At 28.5% G+C, this 16019-nt stretch overlaps 2 protein-coding genes, 1 long non-coding RNA gene and 1 other non-coding gene across 5 annotated transcripts; 1 reads left to right on the forward strand and 3 right to left on the reverse strand.

Annotated features, from left to right (window-relative positions):
* The first annotated feature begins 3950 nt into the window (after window positions 1-3950).
* LOC101494560 (alpha carbonic anhydrase 4-like) lies at window positions 3951-7084 on the forward strand. 2 transcript variants are annotated; one of them, XM_004493401.4, is made up of 7 exons: window positions 3951-4110; window positions 4940-5151; window positions 5540-5646; window positions 5765-5867; window positions 6264-6422; window positions 6514-6567; window positions 6882-7084. In XM_004493401.4, the coding sequence occupies exons 1-7, from the start codon at window positions 4005-4007 to the stop codon at window positions 6969-6971; spliced, it is 831 nt and encodes a 276-aa protein (XP_004493458.1). In that variant the 5' UTR covers window positions 3951-4004; the 3' UTR covers window positions 6972-7084. The 2 variants fall into 2 exon arrangements, with proteins under 2 accessions (XP_004493458.1, XP_004493459.1); XM_004493402.4 differs by having other exon boundaries at window positions 3956-4110; window positions 4943-5151.
* A 215-nt stretch (window positions 7085-7299) lies between these two features.
* On the reverse strand, window positions 7300-8948 carry LOC113785778 (uncharacterized). Its single transcript, XR_003471957.2, has 3 exons — window positions 8773-8948; window positions 8188-8314; window positions 7300-8020 (listed from the first exon to the last, which is right to left on the reverse strand). It is a non-coding gene; the product is annotated as an uncharacterized lncRNA (long non-coding RNA).
* A 2881-nt stretch (window positions 8949-11829) lies between these two features.
* LOC105851814 (uncharacterized) lies at window positions 11830-14750 on the reverse strand. Its single transcript, XM_012713827.3, has 4 exons — window positions 14664-14750; window positions 14043-14226; window positions 12420-12877; window positions 11830-12097 (listed from the first exon to the last, which is right to left on the reverse strand). Exons 1-4 carry the CDS (start codon window positions 14748-14750, stop codon window positions 12023-12025), a joined length of 804 nt encoding a protein of 267 aa, XP_012569281.1. The 3' UTR covers window positions 11830-12022.
* On the reverse strand, window positions 14169-14392 carry LOC113785983 (small nucleolar RNA U3). The gene has a single exon (XR_003472166.1). It is a non-coding gene; the product is annotated as a small nucleolar RNA U3 (small nucleolar RNA).
* Window positions 14751-16019: the final 1269 nt, after the last annotated feature.

Genomic DNA, 16019 nt, shown 5'->3' on the forward strand with positions numbered 1-16019 from the left:
AGATTATTTTATTTTATAATTTGAAAAACTGATTCCTTTTTGCAAAAATAAAAAATTTGAGTATTTTAAAAAAACCATACAATTTTCAAAAACTAGGTCTGGTTTAGTGACCCGATTGGTCTAACCTAATTCAACTCGAGTTTTCCAATTTTTACAATATAACGGTTTGTTTATGCTAATCGAACCAAATATGAATCTGGTTCTTGTTAGAACTTATCAGTCCGGTACAAATTTTAAAACATTAGTTTTACCCAATACTCAATTTAAGTGACTAGTTTTCTTGTTTTGAAAATCAAATTCACCCAAACCGTTTTTCTGAATTAATCTGAGTCAGTTATAACGGTCTAGTCAATTTTATTCAATCCATAGACCCTGTTAAGTATGTGTTAATTCAATTGCAGATATACTTCACATTATAATCAAATTGTAAAAAAAAAATGTGGAGACAACTTTTACTTAAAAGTTAAGCAATACATTTTTTTCCAACTGCATTCATTAGAAACGGAGCCCTAGACCAAACTAGTATAAATGATACAAAGATTAGATAGTAGTACAAGATTCCAATTTACACACACTTACAATGATAAAGATAGAAAAATAAAATTAAAGTTAGCTTGAAACTATAGACTAGATATCATCTGTCTCCACTAAACTAATCATGTAGAAAGAAATCAAAACTAAAAGAAAATAAAACATGCATCAAATGGAAAGAAAAAAAAAACTTTTAAAATTGATAATCTAAAAGAGGCAGGAACTTGCCCCACCTATATTTTGTTTGTTTGGCCCTATCTATTAATCTTTTTCCTCAATGCAATCACATTTCTAATAGTCATGCTCCATGTGGTGAGAAATTACTAACTATGAAATTTAATTTCAATCAAATTAGTCCATGTTAAATTCTTCTTTATAGGAAAATCATTCTCAGCACAATTGGCTTATTTATATGAACATATAACATATTGCAATACAATACTAATTTAATGTACAAAAATCAATTTAAGGCAATGACATTTCACACCAAGTACTCTTAATAGTTAATATTTACATGTCAGATATCAAATCCTTGAGGCTTAAATAGCTCAATTGAAAAATGTAAAGAAATTATTTAAATTTAAATAAGTATCAAGATAACATTATTTTATGCATGCCTTCAACTTTTCATGTGGCTCATAAGTGGGTAAACACAAAGGTTAATAATATAATATCAATTAACGGGGCAGTTAATTAAATGGGTTTTCTATTCATATGATTTTAATTATCTGTAGGTGTTCTTACAAATACTTCAAGGGACAAATTCATTGATGTTTCAATATGTAAAATAAGAAACTCAATGCTAACTTGAGTTTCCCATTACCATTTGTTTGTTTTTTTCAATCAAATCTCAAATTTTCTAATAAGAATTTGTTTTATGTAAAAAATTTAGATGAGAGAATGACACATCAATCTAAAGTAAAAAAGATATTAGAAATAAATTACTATTTATAAAATAAATTATATTTATTTTTTTCTAATAACACTAGCGGAGATTAAATTTGTAATATATGGACTGTTTTATTGTTTGATAAGAAGCTTTTCAATCTAAACTATCATAAGAAAACAACAATATAGGATATACGATAGTTTTCATAAAAACTGATATACTATAGTTATTTGATGAATTTAATGTTTAAATTAGATTTAAGCTTGCAAGTTTTAATTTACTATGATTAAATGTTAAAAATGAATTTTACATATTGGTTCTAAATAAAATAACAATAACAAAAAAAGTAGTAAAAGATGAATAAATAAATAAAGTTAAAAGAACCCTTGATTCATTGTTTTTATTTGATGAACTAATAGGATCTCTAAGTTCTTTCAACTCATATCATCATCAATTTTATTATGAAGAAAAAAGTCTATAAAGAATCATCCGCATATTCTTAATCGTGAAATGCAACCTCACCAAAATAATCATTTTCTGACATTTAATATAACATAGTATATACTATTTACATCCTTAAAAAATAAAAATAAAAAACAAACGTAAGAATAAACAAATCATAAAAATAGAGACCACTGTAACATGAATCACAATAGCTTGAACCACAGTAACATAAACAAAACATATAAGCTGACCACTTACCCCTTAAAAATTCAAAGAGACCACACGCTAATTAAACTAATATTTTACCAATAAACAATAAATATAAGTATAAATATGGAAGAAAAAAAAAAGAAGAAAAAAAAAGGAAGAAAAAAATCTATGGAGAAGTTGAAGATTCTCCTAAAAAAAACACAATGTAACAAACAAACAAAACTCTAATAATATAAATAAATAAAAAATATAACTAATTAAGTTGAGTATTTTCTGTCTCACCATCATAGAAGTTAGAGAAATTGGAGAAGTTGGTGTCTTTTTTACATGTTGGCAGCAGCGATAGTGAGAGAGGAGAAGAAATACAAGAGATTGAAAATGAACAAATTGAATGATTAAGAGAGTTTAGAATTTTACTAGTGAGATCTAAAAATTAGCGGAATGATTAATTTGATAGATAGAGAAATAGTTTATGGATCTTTTAATTAGTTTTAACAGTTTAAGAATTAAATTAGTGAGTGAATGTTAGTTTAAGGACTAAATTGACGGTTTATTCGATCAAAATATAGTTGATAATTTGTAAGGAAATGAACTACCTATATATTAATAAATACTTCTTAACAAAGGTATCACTAAAAGCAATATAGTAATTTAATATTTTCTCCGTAAATAAAAATTGATAAATTTAGTCTATCACAATTGAGTATATAAAAATTGATGTATTTAATCATAAGATATGAGGTAGTATAAGCTAATCATGCCACCATATTATATATGTTGATTTTATAATCTTTTTTAAAACTCTCATAGCATTTAAATTATATATTTTTTTTTTATCAAAGACAATAAATTATATAAAATAATCTGTTCATAATTTTCATATGTTTCTAGTTTATTAGATAATTTTTATTATAAAAAAATTAAACAATATATATAGTTTATTCCAATGAAATTTACCTGATAAAAAGCATGTTTGAACGAGTGTATTGTTAGTGTACTTTGTATGTCTCAATTTCATGTTCTATTTTAATAAATAGCTTATATATCAAATGTTGATAATAATGTTAAAAGGTTGATCTTGTACCCAAAAAATGCTAAGGTTGATTCGGTTCATAAAGGTTTAATTCATATTCTATAAAGGTGACGACGTAAGTTCAAATGAGGATTTTGTTGAAGTTCAAACACTCTAAACTTTTCTTGGAGGATGAGAAAAATATTGATGAATGTTTATATATCTTTTTTGGGTTTCAATAACCTACCAATTGAATTTGCAATTTTTTTTTCAAATAATTTTTGTTTTATTATTAAAAAATAAAACTATTTATGATAACTCACCCGTCATAAAAAAATAATAATAATCTTGTACATTTAAAAAAAATTAAAGACTAAAATGTTATTTGTAAATATATAAGTTATCTTGTCTGTTTAAAAAAAAAAAATATATAAGTTATCTTGTATTTTTGCCTAAATTAAACTATAGTATTTTTTTATAAAAAATTGTTACGCGTTAGTTATTTGTTGTTTATTACAACACATTAGTATCTGTTTGTTTGTTTATTTAGTTTAGTTAAAATTCAAATTCAACAGTCCTAATCCTAATAAAAATCTAAATTAAGGGGGTATATGAACCAATAGATTTTATTTGTGCCATAATAACAAAGCATACTTTAATCAACAGACTATGTAACGTCAAATATGAATCTCTATAGTTGATCATAATAATTGTACGTGAAAGTAGGCAAATTGAAAGGCATACGTGAATATGAACCTTCAAATAACCCGAAATTATAGCATTCTTTTTCATCATTACAAAAATAAAAATAAAAACAAAAAAGCAATTAGGAGTCATCATTATATATACATATGAACATTTTGGCTAATTAAACATTCTAACTCTAATAGCAATTTCACTAACTAGTCACACAACATCATGATCCTACCCAAAAACCCCAACTTGTTTTCTTTCATCTTTTTACTTCTCATTCTCTCTTCCTCTTCCTCTTCCTTCCTTGTATCTGCTTCTGATTCTACAACTGGTATCAACCATACATATTCAACTTTTTTTTTTTTAATAAATAAAAAATTTATGTTAGAAGAATTTAGTTATAATGTTATATATATGTTTTTTGAATGTTCCTCACTAACATTATGTTTTGTAAGGTTTAGTTTGTATTTTTTATTATTGATTTTTTTTTTCAATCAAATTTCCCTATATAGTAAATGAAACTAATTTGGTTTTCTTTCTTTTTATATTCACGTAGAAACTTTGTTTCTTACATGATGAATCATCCTTCTTAATTTCCAATGAGTGATTATTTTAATGTAACACTTGTCTCTTCAATTTTGTTATTGAATATTTTGATGAGAATAATGCAAATTATATTTCTTCTATAATTCCTCAATAATCAACATGATGCAGATGAGAATCAAACGGGTATTTGGCATGACTAATTTGAACTCTGTCCTTGTAGAAGAAATTAAGCAAACATCTTCAATTGCTTTAATCTTCACTAATTACATTAAGAAAGTAATAAACATAAAATAAGTTTGCTTTATATATTTCATATAGGTTACTGAAAATTGATTCTCAATAAAGATTCATCTTCCTTTATTTAGCAATATAACTAGTTTATTGGAACATTTAAGGTTCTTGTAATCTAGTTCTCCAATTTTAAAATCACGGTCATAAAAGAACCATTGGAATTCTATGCTTCATTTTTTTAGTTTAATTATATGGACAACTTTAGAAGTAGTAACGATTGAATAATTTTTTTGATTTAATGATTATGCTTGATTGATATTGCACATCAATTAATTTTTTTATTTTTAATGTTATTGCCATGGCTTTTCTACTAATGTGATCAGAAGATGAGTACAACTACAAAGTAGGATCTAAGGAAGGACCAGAGAATTGGGGAAATATGAAACCAGAATGGAAAGTGTGTGGCATTGGAAAATTACAATCTCCAATTGATATCTGTAACAAAAGGGTGCAGGAATTTCCTCAACTTGGTATACTTCAAAGAGATTACAAACCAGCTCCTGCTGTCCTATTGAATAGGGGTCATGATGTCATGGTAAGCCACCAAGCCACTAAGGACTTGTTTATCACATGCCGTTACATAATAAGCGATTATCATACAAGTGTTTGCGTATATGTTATTTTCATAACAATAGATAGATAAAATAAAGACAAATTGTTTATATATATATCATAAACTTTTTTGCATTTTTTATAAACTCTTACGAATAGTCTCATAAATGCTTATGCTAGAGTCAATTCAATTTCAAAGAGGCCTAAGTCACCAACTATAGTCCGTCCTTGTAATTCATGAACATTTTATTTTCAAAATACCTTCTGCTGTTTCTTATTGTAGCAATACAGTGTCAATCTTATTCAAATGAAACTTATCAATACACATTTTCTCAATTAGAGACTAATATATGTGCTTAATGTTTTGACAGGTCCAGTGGAATGGTGATGCAGGGAATATTAATATAAATGGAACTTACTATAAACTAGTGCAATGTCATTGGCATACACCTTCAGAACACACCTTGAGTGGATCAAAGTGAGTTTTTACCCTTTTCCTTTCCCCTTATTGTATTGCATAGAAACTCTTTAGGCATGACTAAAGGGTATTTTGGTCAAACCAATCATATTGATGTGTTTTATTTGTTTTGTACTAGGTATGATATGGAACTGCATGCAGTCCATAAAAGCTCTACAGGAGAGACAGCTGTCATTGGAGTATGGTATAAAATTGGCAAACCAGATCCCTTTCTTTCGAAGGTCTGCTATATTTTTGTACATCTGTATTCACTTATGGAAATTTATTTTTAGATGTATTTTATACACACTATTCATACATGTGTTCCCAAGTAAAAAAGAATGTGTACTAATATGTAAAGTTAATTATATTTAGCTCTCTCACTATATAGTAAAATATCTTGGCCCTACAAAGCTGAAATTCTGAACTTGATTATATCACTAAATATGATAAGCTAAGGACATAATTAATTTAGTAGAATTGAGTTATAAAAAAGTCAACAAAAAAGAAAAAGAAAAAAGATACAAGATAATTCAATATGGTGCTGGCAACGATAGTGTATTGTGACTGGATGATTCATTTCAATTTCATATTTTTTGTACAAGTTTTGGTGTTTAAAATTTTATTGTTTTTGACAGCTGCTAGATCAAATAAAGTTAATTGATGACAAGGAAATAGATGTAGGAACAATTAACCCAGCAGACATCAAATTTGCAAACAAAAAGTATTACAGATATATTGGTTCTTTAACAACTCCACCATGTACTGAAGGTGTTACTTGGACAATAGTGAAGAAGGTTATATACTTTTACACGATTCTCTTAACTAGCATACACTAATTTGTATTAGATCCCTTTTTTTTTAACTTGTATTACATGTTTATTACAGGTTAAGACAGCCTCAATTGAACAGATCATAGCCTTGAAAGAAGCTGTTCATCGTGTAAGTAAATAAATACATACTAGATAAAAGTTGAGTTAAATGGATATTCACTTTGAGTATAATTTTATCATCATATGCATGAAATATCATATATCACCACATAGATATTTGTGAAGATATTTTAGAAACTAATATAACAAAATGAAATAATAACGAGATATGATTAGATATATGTGTAAAACTTTTTTACACGGTCAATGCATACTAATTAAATTCCAAAAGTCACCCATGTTTTCAAGAAGCATGAATTTCTCTCTTAAAAGTAAGCACACAAATGTATATTAACCTTATCTAAACTATGACTGTTCCTACAGGGATTTGAGGAAAATGCAAGGCCAACACAGAATCTTGGTGCAAGAGAAGTTTGGTTATATGCTTCTGAAGAGAATAAGAAGAGTACTTAATGTATATAAGATGAGAAAGGAATTGAACTGTTTTATTTACACAGTTGGCCATAAATATAGAAGAAAACTAATAGATGAATAAATAAAGATCATATGAAATGTTTAGAGCATGGTCATAGCACATGAGTTGATGATGTTTAGTATAGCTTAAGTTGTATTTTGTGTGTGCTTGTTTTTGCAATAAGTTTGCTTTGAGGCTGATCTAGTGCTTGAGAAGAATTTGAAGGGATCCATAATTTCAAATTTCCAACTTCATATATTTATGTGAATAAATAAAAATACACAATATATATATATATATATATATATATATGCAAGATAAGTTAATAGACAGATATTTGATTTGTTAATAAAGAGATGTAACCAAGCTCACTTTTTACTCTAAAAACCATAAATGTTTCACTAATCTCATGTTTTGTTCTGTTCTAGAGTGTCTCTTTGGCATTGCAATCAATTATGCAGACACAAAGCAGCACACTTGGTGCATGTTAGGGAGAGTGGCAATGACCTCCACGGTGCGCACATTAGTCTACCACTTCGAAGTGTAGCTTCAACCAAACTACACAGTACTGCCATTGAATGTTGCAAAATCTAAATATACACTTAATTGGAGAAATTGGGAAGGTAAAGTTGATTTGATGGTCAATTTGGTACATAACAAGAGGATGCAAGTAGCACTGTCGTTGTATATAAAAGATCATAATCAATTCCATGTTGATAGAAGGACAAAGTTTATGACTTAGGGAAGTTCCACTCTCTAACACTTCACCTTCATTAAAATATACACATACACATAAAAGGATTATTATAATAAAGGTATTCCATCTCGAAAAATTAATTAAAACAATGACAGATACAAGAATAAGGAAGCAGTTATGAGCTTCACTATACAGACCAATGAAATAATAAAGCCCAAAAAAGAGAAATATTGACAGTTTCATGATATCAATTATACAAAATAAAATGCATCATCAATATATCATATCATTCCATGCTATACTCTAACCCTCCGCAAAGCCTCCATTTGGTAATACATTTTGTATCAACTCCTGCGCAAATGCAATAAGAACACGATTTGTGTTTAATGAGAAACAACGCAACAACAAAAACAAACATTGTAATTCTTTTAATTGACTCAAGCATTAATTTGGTCAGAGTTCCTTCTTTTTTTGTTTGATTGTTTAAAAATTTGAAAAAATGGACCAGTAACACTTACAGCAGCAGAAGCATATTGATTCTCAAAAAATGTTTCAACCTCGTCAGGGAAATTCTGCTCCAACTCCTTCAAAAGATGTTGGCACAAATTCTTCCTCAAACAAAAATGCTAAGTTGGACTGGCACAACTATTTAAATTTATGTGAAGATTAGAGAATGGGAACAAAAAATCACCCACTTATCTAATAAAAGTAAGGAAATAAAATCAACCTTTAAAAAGCATGTTTTTCCTTTAGTGATCTGATTCTTTACAATACAATTGTTTATAATATCTCTAATAAGTTTGAGGGATCAGTGTCCCATTTCCATCATCCCATCATCTCTCCCCTTAGCATCACTTTGTGATAGAAAATTTGCATAAAAAATCAAGAAACTGAAACAATCTTCAAAGCATCAAAATTTTGCTTTGGAGATCTTATTCTTTGCAATGCAGTTGTTCAAAATATCTCCATAAACTCATCTGGATTCTTATTAACATCAATTAAACTAAACCCAACAATTAAATTCAAATAAAAAATATAAAAAAAGAGCATATCATGCTGTTTAAAGAAAAACATAGAAGCACATAAAAAGGTAAAAGACTCACTTTACAAACTTCATAGGAACCTGGAAGCTGCACTTTTCTATCAACTTTACCATGTTGTCAAGCTTCACAAAAAGACCATTGCTGGAAAATTAATGTAATACATTATCAATTTGGGACATGGATGAAAAGTAAAATGGAAAAAAGATGCATTATTATAGGGAAAGGATTGGAGAGAGATACACAAAATTCTCAAGACTAATGAAAATTTGATATTATTATTATTATTATTTAAAACTTTTGAATACTAAGACACATATTATCATTTAATACATGTTTGGATTGACAAAATTACGAAAATACAAAGATTTTAACAAAAACTACTATTTAAAGGTTAAATAAAAATATGGGAAATTTTTCAAATTCACCACCAAGTTTTCTTTACTAAAATTTATCCATCTCGACATACTAATATTTATTAATTATTTGAGTCATGATGAGAAGTCGTTCTACTAAAAAGCAATTCTTGTGAAGACACACGAATTTGGATATGTTATTTGATCACGCACAAAAAAATTATATTTCTTTTAATTATTTTAAAACTGTATATTATTTAGTTATTATTTTTCCATTTTTTTCTTTTATGTGTGTGTTTATGTTTTTGTGTCAGCACAGTAATTTTTCACTACTAAGTTATTATGAACTCTTATAGTATATAAAGAAAATCTTGAGGGACATGTGAATACATAATTATATTGTATTGTCAATTACTTTGAGTAAGACGACATTAACTATGGTTTGACTAAAATTAAGTGAGTATAATATTTATCTTAATAAGTCTTTGGTGGACACTCAGACCCAATTATTAATCAAGACAATACATCTCTTTGTCTTTGTGAAAGACAATACATCTCTTTGTCTTTGTGAATCTTTATGAATTTGCATTCACATTTTCATTGAAATATACTATCCTATTTAACTATACACCTGATCAATATGGTGTTAATCAATTTTTTACATAAAATAATTTTCATGATTAATTTGTAAAATGTTAAAAAGTACATAAATTTTAAAAATATAATGTTTTCAAATTAATATAAATCATATAAAATGAGGAACATGTTACAGTTAAATATACAACTTTTACGATGATAAAATGTTGAACTATTTAATAAATATATCATTAGAAGGAACACTCCAAAGAAAACAAAAACCTTCAATAAATCAATTCTAAGTAGAAAAAAATGTTAAAGATAAATAATGCATCACTAAAGTTAAAAAATCTTATAATAGTATCATATTTTAATACATACTGTATGAATTGTATAAGTCAACAAAGTTTTAACTTTTCATATAAAATAAAGGAAACTTAGCCTATATATAGGTATTCAAAAATATATTTACCTCTTAACACATAAATATTTTAGTATATTTTACTCTAAAACAAAAATAACATTACTTTTAATTTACATATTATTATTATTTTATATTCAATAATACATTGAATTTTCCCCCCTCGCGTGTAGATTATCATATTTTAATATATGTTGCATGGATTGTATTAGTCTACAATGTTTTACCTTTTCTTTTGAAATAAAGCAAAACTAGTCTATACATAGTTATTCAAAAATATATTTACCTCTTAACACATATATGTTAGTATATTCTACTCTAAAGCAAAAACAACATTACTTTTAATTTAGATACTATTATTTTATACTCAATAATATATTAAATTTTTTCGTGCAACGTACGAGTTAACATCTAATTATAATAAAGATATTTCATCTCGAAAAATTAATTAAAACAAGAAAGATACAAGAATAAGGAAGCAGTGATGAACTTCATTATACATACAAATGAAAAACACAAAGCAAAAACTAGAGAGAAATATTGACAGTTTCATGCTATCAATTATACAAAATAAAATGCATCATCAATATATGATATCATTCAATGCTCTACTTTAACCCTCCTCAAGTCTCTATTATGTAATACACTTTGTATCAACGCGGAACATTTCAACTCCTAAATGCAGTACGAACACGATTCGTGTTTAATGAAAAACAACAAAAACAAACATTATAATTCTAGTAAATTGACCCAACATTTAATTTAGTTAGAGTTCCTTCTTTTTATGTTTGATTGGTTAAGAATTTGAAGAAAAAAAAAAGGACCAGTAACACTTACAACAGCAAAAGCTGATCAATTCGTTCAAAAGTTTCCACTTCATAAGGGAAATTATGATCCAACTCCTTCAAAAAGATGTTGGCCCAAATTATTCTTCAGCCCCAAAAATGCTAAGTTGAATGGACGCAAGTCTTTGAATTTATGTGAATACTAAATAATGGGAACAAAAAGTCACCTACTTCTCTAATAAAAGTAAAGAAATATAATCAACCTTTAAAAAATATAAGTTTTTCCTTTGGTAATTTGATTCTTTACAATACTGTTGTTTATAATATTTTCAATAATCTCATTTGGATTTTTTTTCCATCATCAATTAATCAAATGATCATGTTAGGATACTTGTTAAGGAGTTAAAAATAAAAATAAAAGACAAGTATTGTATGAAAAAATAAAATCAAAATTTAAAATTTCAAGGGGATAAATGCACAACTTTCAAGATTAAATTTCTATTATTAGTGTCTTAACAAGTAATTCATGGACACTTTTTAACATTTTCTTTAAATAAAACCCAACAATATGTCAACAATTAAATTCAAATTAAAAAAAGTAAACATATTATGTCCTTTAATGAAAAACATAAAAACACATAAAAACGTCTCACTTTACAATTTTCATAGGAATTTGGATTTTGCCACAGTATAAAATAAAATAAAATAAAAAAGAACCTAGAAGTCTCCTTACGACAAGTAATCGTTGTTGCTTGTCAACATCAAATAATGAATTCTTAAATAATGAATTCTTAAATGACCAAAATTTATCTACTCAAACATCTAAAGTTTGACAGATTGCATACGGCTGAAATTGAGGAAAACTCACAACTACAAAATACAAAGGTTTGTATTGCCATAAATAATGACTCTGACAAAGACGGTAAGTTAGCTTTAAATGCTGCAAAAATAATATTCTTTAGAAGAAAACATAAGCGAGAAATTCCGAACACTAACAGATTAGGGAAATGCACTTCCAAATATTTGTTTAAAAACCAAGAGATACCAAGATTACAATTAACTGCAAATTTTTAGACAATTAAAACTTGATTTCAAATATAAACCAAGATTTAGTGTTTAAAATTAGAGGTTTGAACCTACTCCGAACAGAGAGCGGTACAGAAATTCAGAGTTTTTCACATTTTTCCTGTGACAACATGCATTGTCGTGCTTCCATCAGAGGCAATAGTTCCACCAAGGTCTTCAATCGCCTATATGTAAAACAAATGTTTAAGAAATCTTGACCACAGAATTTAAATTAATTCCCAGGATCTATGAAAAGAAAAATTAGGAAGCACAAAATTAGACCTCTGTTATATTCCCTACCATATGTAATAAACCAAACCTTGAAAAGAAAGAATGTTACATTTAAAAGGCAGAGATCAGATTTCTAAATAAAAATTATAATTTAAAAAAAAAATGTTACTCATCAATATACTAAAAAAACAAATGTAACTCATAAATCTACTAAAGAAACAAATGTAACTCATCAATATACTAAAGAATTTATAAAATATGGGTAATTAAACGGGCCTTTGCAAGCTGTGTTTTCTTAGCATCATCAGTGACATTCATCAACATGATTCTAAAGCATTGTTTAGTTGATGGCAGTTCTGAGTTGGCAGGAGCTTCTAAATGCAAAAGGTCTGCAATACATTTTTCAGACTTTTTTGTAATCAAACAATCACCATGAGGGGCTTCCACAAAACAAGGATTGACCCTATCATCAGCCTCTTGGATAAGACCCCAGCTAGAATCTGATCGACGGTCAACTAACTGGCTTCCCTTCACCCTCTGTGACTTCAATGAGGATAAAGAGGCTTCCCAGGCCCTCTTCGCAACTTTTGTAGATTGAGAACAATTCGCTACATTAGCATAATTTACATCCTGTTTACAATCTGCACCATTTTCCTGTCTATCATCATTTGCTCTGGCCAAAGGAGCAGGGTCGTTGCAGTTGCAGCAGTTCTTAGATTTGAGACTGTCAAATCCTGTTCATTGTGCAAGAGATTACAACAACTATACAATAAAAGCAAACAGAAAATTCTTCCCCAAACAGGGAAATTCTGATCCTACTTCTCCAAAACATGCTCACACAAATTCTTCCCCAGACAGAAAATGCTAAGTTGGACTAAAAGCGAATTCTTAAAATTATGTAAAGACCACAGAATGAAAACAAAAATCATACACCTACCTAATAAAAATCAAGAAACTGAAACAACCTTTAAAGCATCAAAATTTGCTTTGGAGATCTTATTCTTTGCAATGCAGTTGTTCAAAATATCTCCATAAACTCATCTGGATTCTTATTAACATCAATTAAACTAAACCCAACAATTAAGTTCAAATAAAAAATATAAAAAAAGAGCATATCATGCTGTTTAAAGAAAAACATAGAAGCACATAAAAAGGTAAAAGACTCACTTTACAAACTTCATAGGAACCTGGAAGCTGCACTTTTCTATCAATTTTACCATGTTGTCAAGCTTCACAAAAAGACCATTGCTGGAAAATTAATGTAATACATTATCAATTTGGGACATGGATGAAAAGTAAAATGGAAAAAAGATGCATTATTATAGGGAAAGGATTGGAGAGAGATACACGAGTTGGAGAAGAGGCATTTGAAAGGCGACGTTGGAAGGCAGAGATGAAAATCTTGCTTCTACCAATTATAGAAGCTACACTTTGTGATGAAAATTCATTTATGTGTTGTATATTCTGAAAATTTATTGAATTACACACTCAGTTCAAAATGCAGAAGGACACAGTATTGTTATAATGTTATATAACCTTGAGACTACCTATCATTTTTCATCAAAGTGATTATATGGAGCTATTGTACAAATGTATATAGAATGCAAAATGTTCTTCTAACATCAAATAATCATTTGATAACCTAAAAAAGATTATTATTATTATTAATTAAAATTTGAAATTGGTATTGTCTATATTGAAACAAAATCAATTAGGGTTTATAATTTGGGGATTTTGTCTATCTTAGGGTTTTAAAAAACCAAATGCATAACTGAATCCAAAACACTTTAATGACAATCAAGCATACTTGTAAACGTAATTTGATTATCAGAGTTAAAATTTAAACAAGCCGTGCAATTAAGGTTTGAACAACCAAAAACCAAATGTGAAAATACCAACCTATATGATGGTGACGACGACGTTCTGGACACGGAAGCGACCCAGTTGAAAGAAGCGGTACAGAGAGAGGGTTTAGGGTTACGTTTCTACAAACGGAATCAAAACGACAGCGCAAAAAAAGATTGAAATCTGTCAGACAACCGTGCGACCATCCCAGATCACAAGTGAAGCTGAGAACGATCCTCTACAGTCAACTGCAATGGTCAGCCAAAGCTCCCATCACAGAACCGTTAATCACGGTCTGATCGTACGGTCATGATTCATCCACCAGATTTAGGTTCCTGTCTCCTTAGAATATAAGGACACAGTAGTACGATCCTATAGAACAGATCCTGTTCAAGTAAGGTCGTGACTTCTACTCCTTTCCATGGTTATATAAATACTTGAGTTTTGTCATGTGTTAACGATGTGGGACTAGTACTGTGACGTGGGCTGGGCCTGGGCCTAACATTAATTTTCTTTGTAAGTGTTGATATTTTCAACTACTTCCATAATTGTCAAGCAACAAACATATATAGCAGATAACATTTGGAAAGGATCATAGCAGAACAGAGAAGAAAGTGTTATGAATTTTGATTCTTCCTATCTGAATGACACAGAACTTCAGAGAGGAGAACTTACTGCGCCATAGCTCCTCAGTGCAATCGAGCAATATCTCTCTCCCGGCTGCGCTTCTTCGCGGTGGTGCTTGGATGAGCTACTCGTCATCCTCCGATCTCGGTCACCATGTTTTCCCCGACTTCTACGATGTGAGGCACCAGCGAGGATCTTTCGCACATGCTTTTGTTAAGCATGGAGAAAGGTTTGGAGATGATAGTGAAAAAGTTCGGAAGTGGAACCCTTGACGGAGGTTGCAGAGCTTTCTGGCCGGAGCTCCAAGGGTCGGTAGTTCATCTTTGGATCATCACATTACCTTATTACCTTATTGTTAGGTTTTTTATTTAGTTAACTAATTATGTTTGTTGTTTATCTATTATTTTAATAATTCATATTTTTTTATTCATATTTTTTTTTATCAATAATTTAAATAAAAAATTATAATATTTATAGCATAAACATTTTTCATGAGATATTTTTGTAACATAGTAAAGTTGGTCGGTCAGACAAATTATTTTTATTGAAATAGTAAGTTATTATCTAAACAAGTTGATAAAGGTTTATGGAAATATTATACTTTGTTTTCTCTATCAAATTTTCTTACATGTATTTATGCAAATTAATATGTTATATAATAAAGGTATAGAATGAAACCATAATAAAAATAGGTCATTGTTTATGAATCATGATAATTTTGTTCTTTGATTATTCATGTTAAATATTAGTTAACTCATTTAAAATTTATTCTTTATAGACGTGAAACATAATTCACCGAATAAATTGTTGTAGAAGTATGGAAAATGTCACAACTAATATGAAAGCTAAGCTTTATGCAATTTGTCAATGTTTAATCGCATCTTGGGATTTGGGTTACATAAATACACTAGTTGAAACTGGTTCCTTGGAAGTTGTTAAGCACATTGATGAGGGCGATATTGAGCGTGATGCATGTGGTAGGTAACTTGGTCACCGACGTAACATACGCTTTCTCGTGCAAATAAATTTGTCCTAAAATATGGTCAATTCTCTCAGGGAAGATAATGCTTGTGCAGATATTTTAGCAAGATAATTCTCTAACTAATTTGGTAATTATTCAAAAATATAATATTTAGATTCTCCTTTTAAATATTAAAGTAGTAAACAACTTTAAGACAAATGAAAAAAGTAGTAGGTAACTTTCTTACGATAACTGAGTATATATATTTAACAAGTTGACTCACAAATAGGCACCAATTTAATGTCAGTTTGACAAATGTCAAAATATTAGCTTATAATGAATAAATTTGGATTGTTAAAATAGAGTTATTTTGATAATGATAATTCTTTAATGAGTTTATAGCATTTTATCAAAAAATTATAGCGTTTTTTTATATACTACTT

Source organism: Cicer arietinum, chromosome 3 (genome assembly GCF_000331145.2).
Source record: "Cicer arietinum cultivar CDC Frontier isolate Library 1 chromosome 3, Cicar.CDCFrontier_v2.0, whole genome shotgun sequence".
NCBI classification, from domain to species: domain Eukaryota; kingdom Viridiplantae; phylum Streptophyta; class Magnoliopsida; order Fabales; family Fabaceae; genus Cicer; species Cicer arietinum.

What these genes read in the sequence shown, in the direction of transcription:
- LOC101494560 (XM_004493401.4), top strand. Translation starts at nt 4,005, where the DNA reads ATGATCCTACCCAAAAACCCCAACTTGTTTTCTTTCATCTTTTTACTT. An exon ending in CAGATCCCTTTCTTTCGAAG is followed by an intron (nt 5,868 to 6,263) that starts GTCTGCTATATT and finishes TGTTTTTGACAG; the next exon opens with CTGCTAGATCAAATAAAGTT. An exon ending in TGAAAGAAGCTGTTCATCGT is followed by an intron (nt 6,568 to 6,881) that starts GTAAGTAAATAA and finishes CTGTTCCTACAG; the next exon opens with GGATTTGAGGAAAATGCAAG.
- LOC105851814 (XM_012713827.3), bottom strand. Translation starts at nt 14,750, where the DNA reads ATGACGAGTAGCTCATCCAAGCACCACCGCGAAGAAGCGCAGCCGGGA. An exon ending in CACTGAGGAGCTATGGCGCA is followed by an intron (nt 14,227 to 14,663) that starts GTAAGTTCTCCT and finishes AGTTGACTGTAG; the next exon opens with AGGATCGTTCTCAGCTTCAC. An exon ending in TCGTCGTCACCATCATATAG is followed by an intron (nt 12,878 to 14,042) that starts GTTGGTATTTTC and finishes CACAATGAACAG; the next exon opens with GATTTGACAGTCTCAAATCT.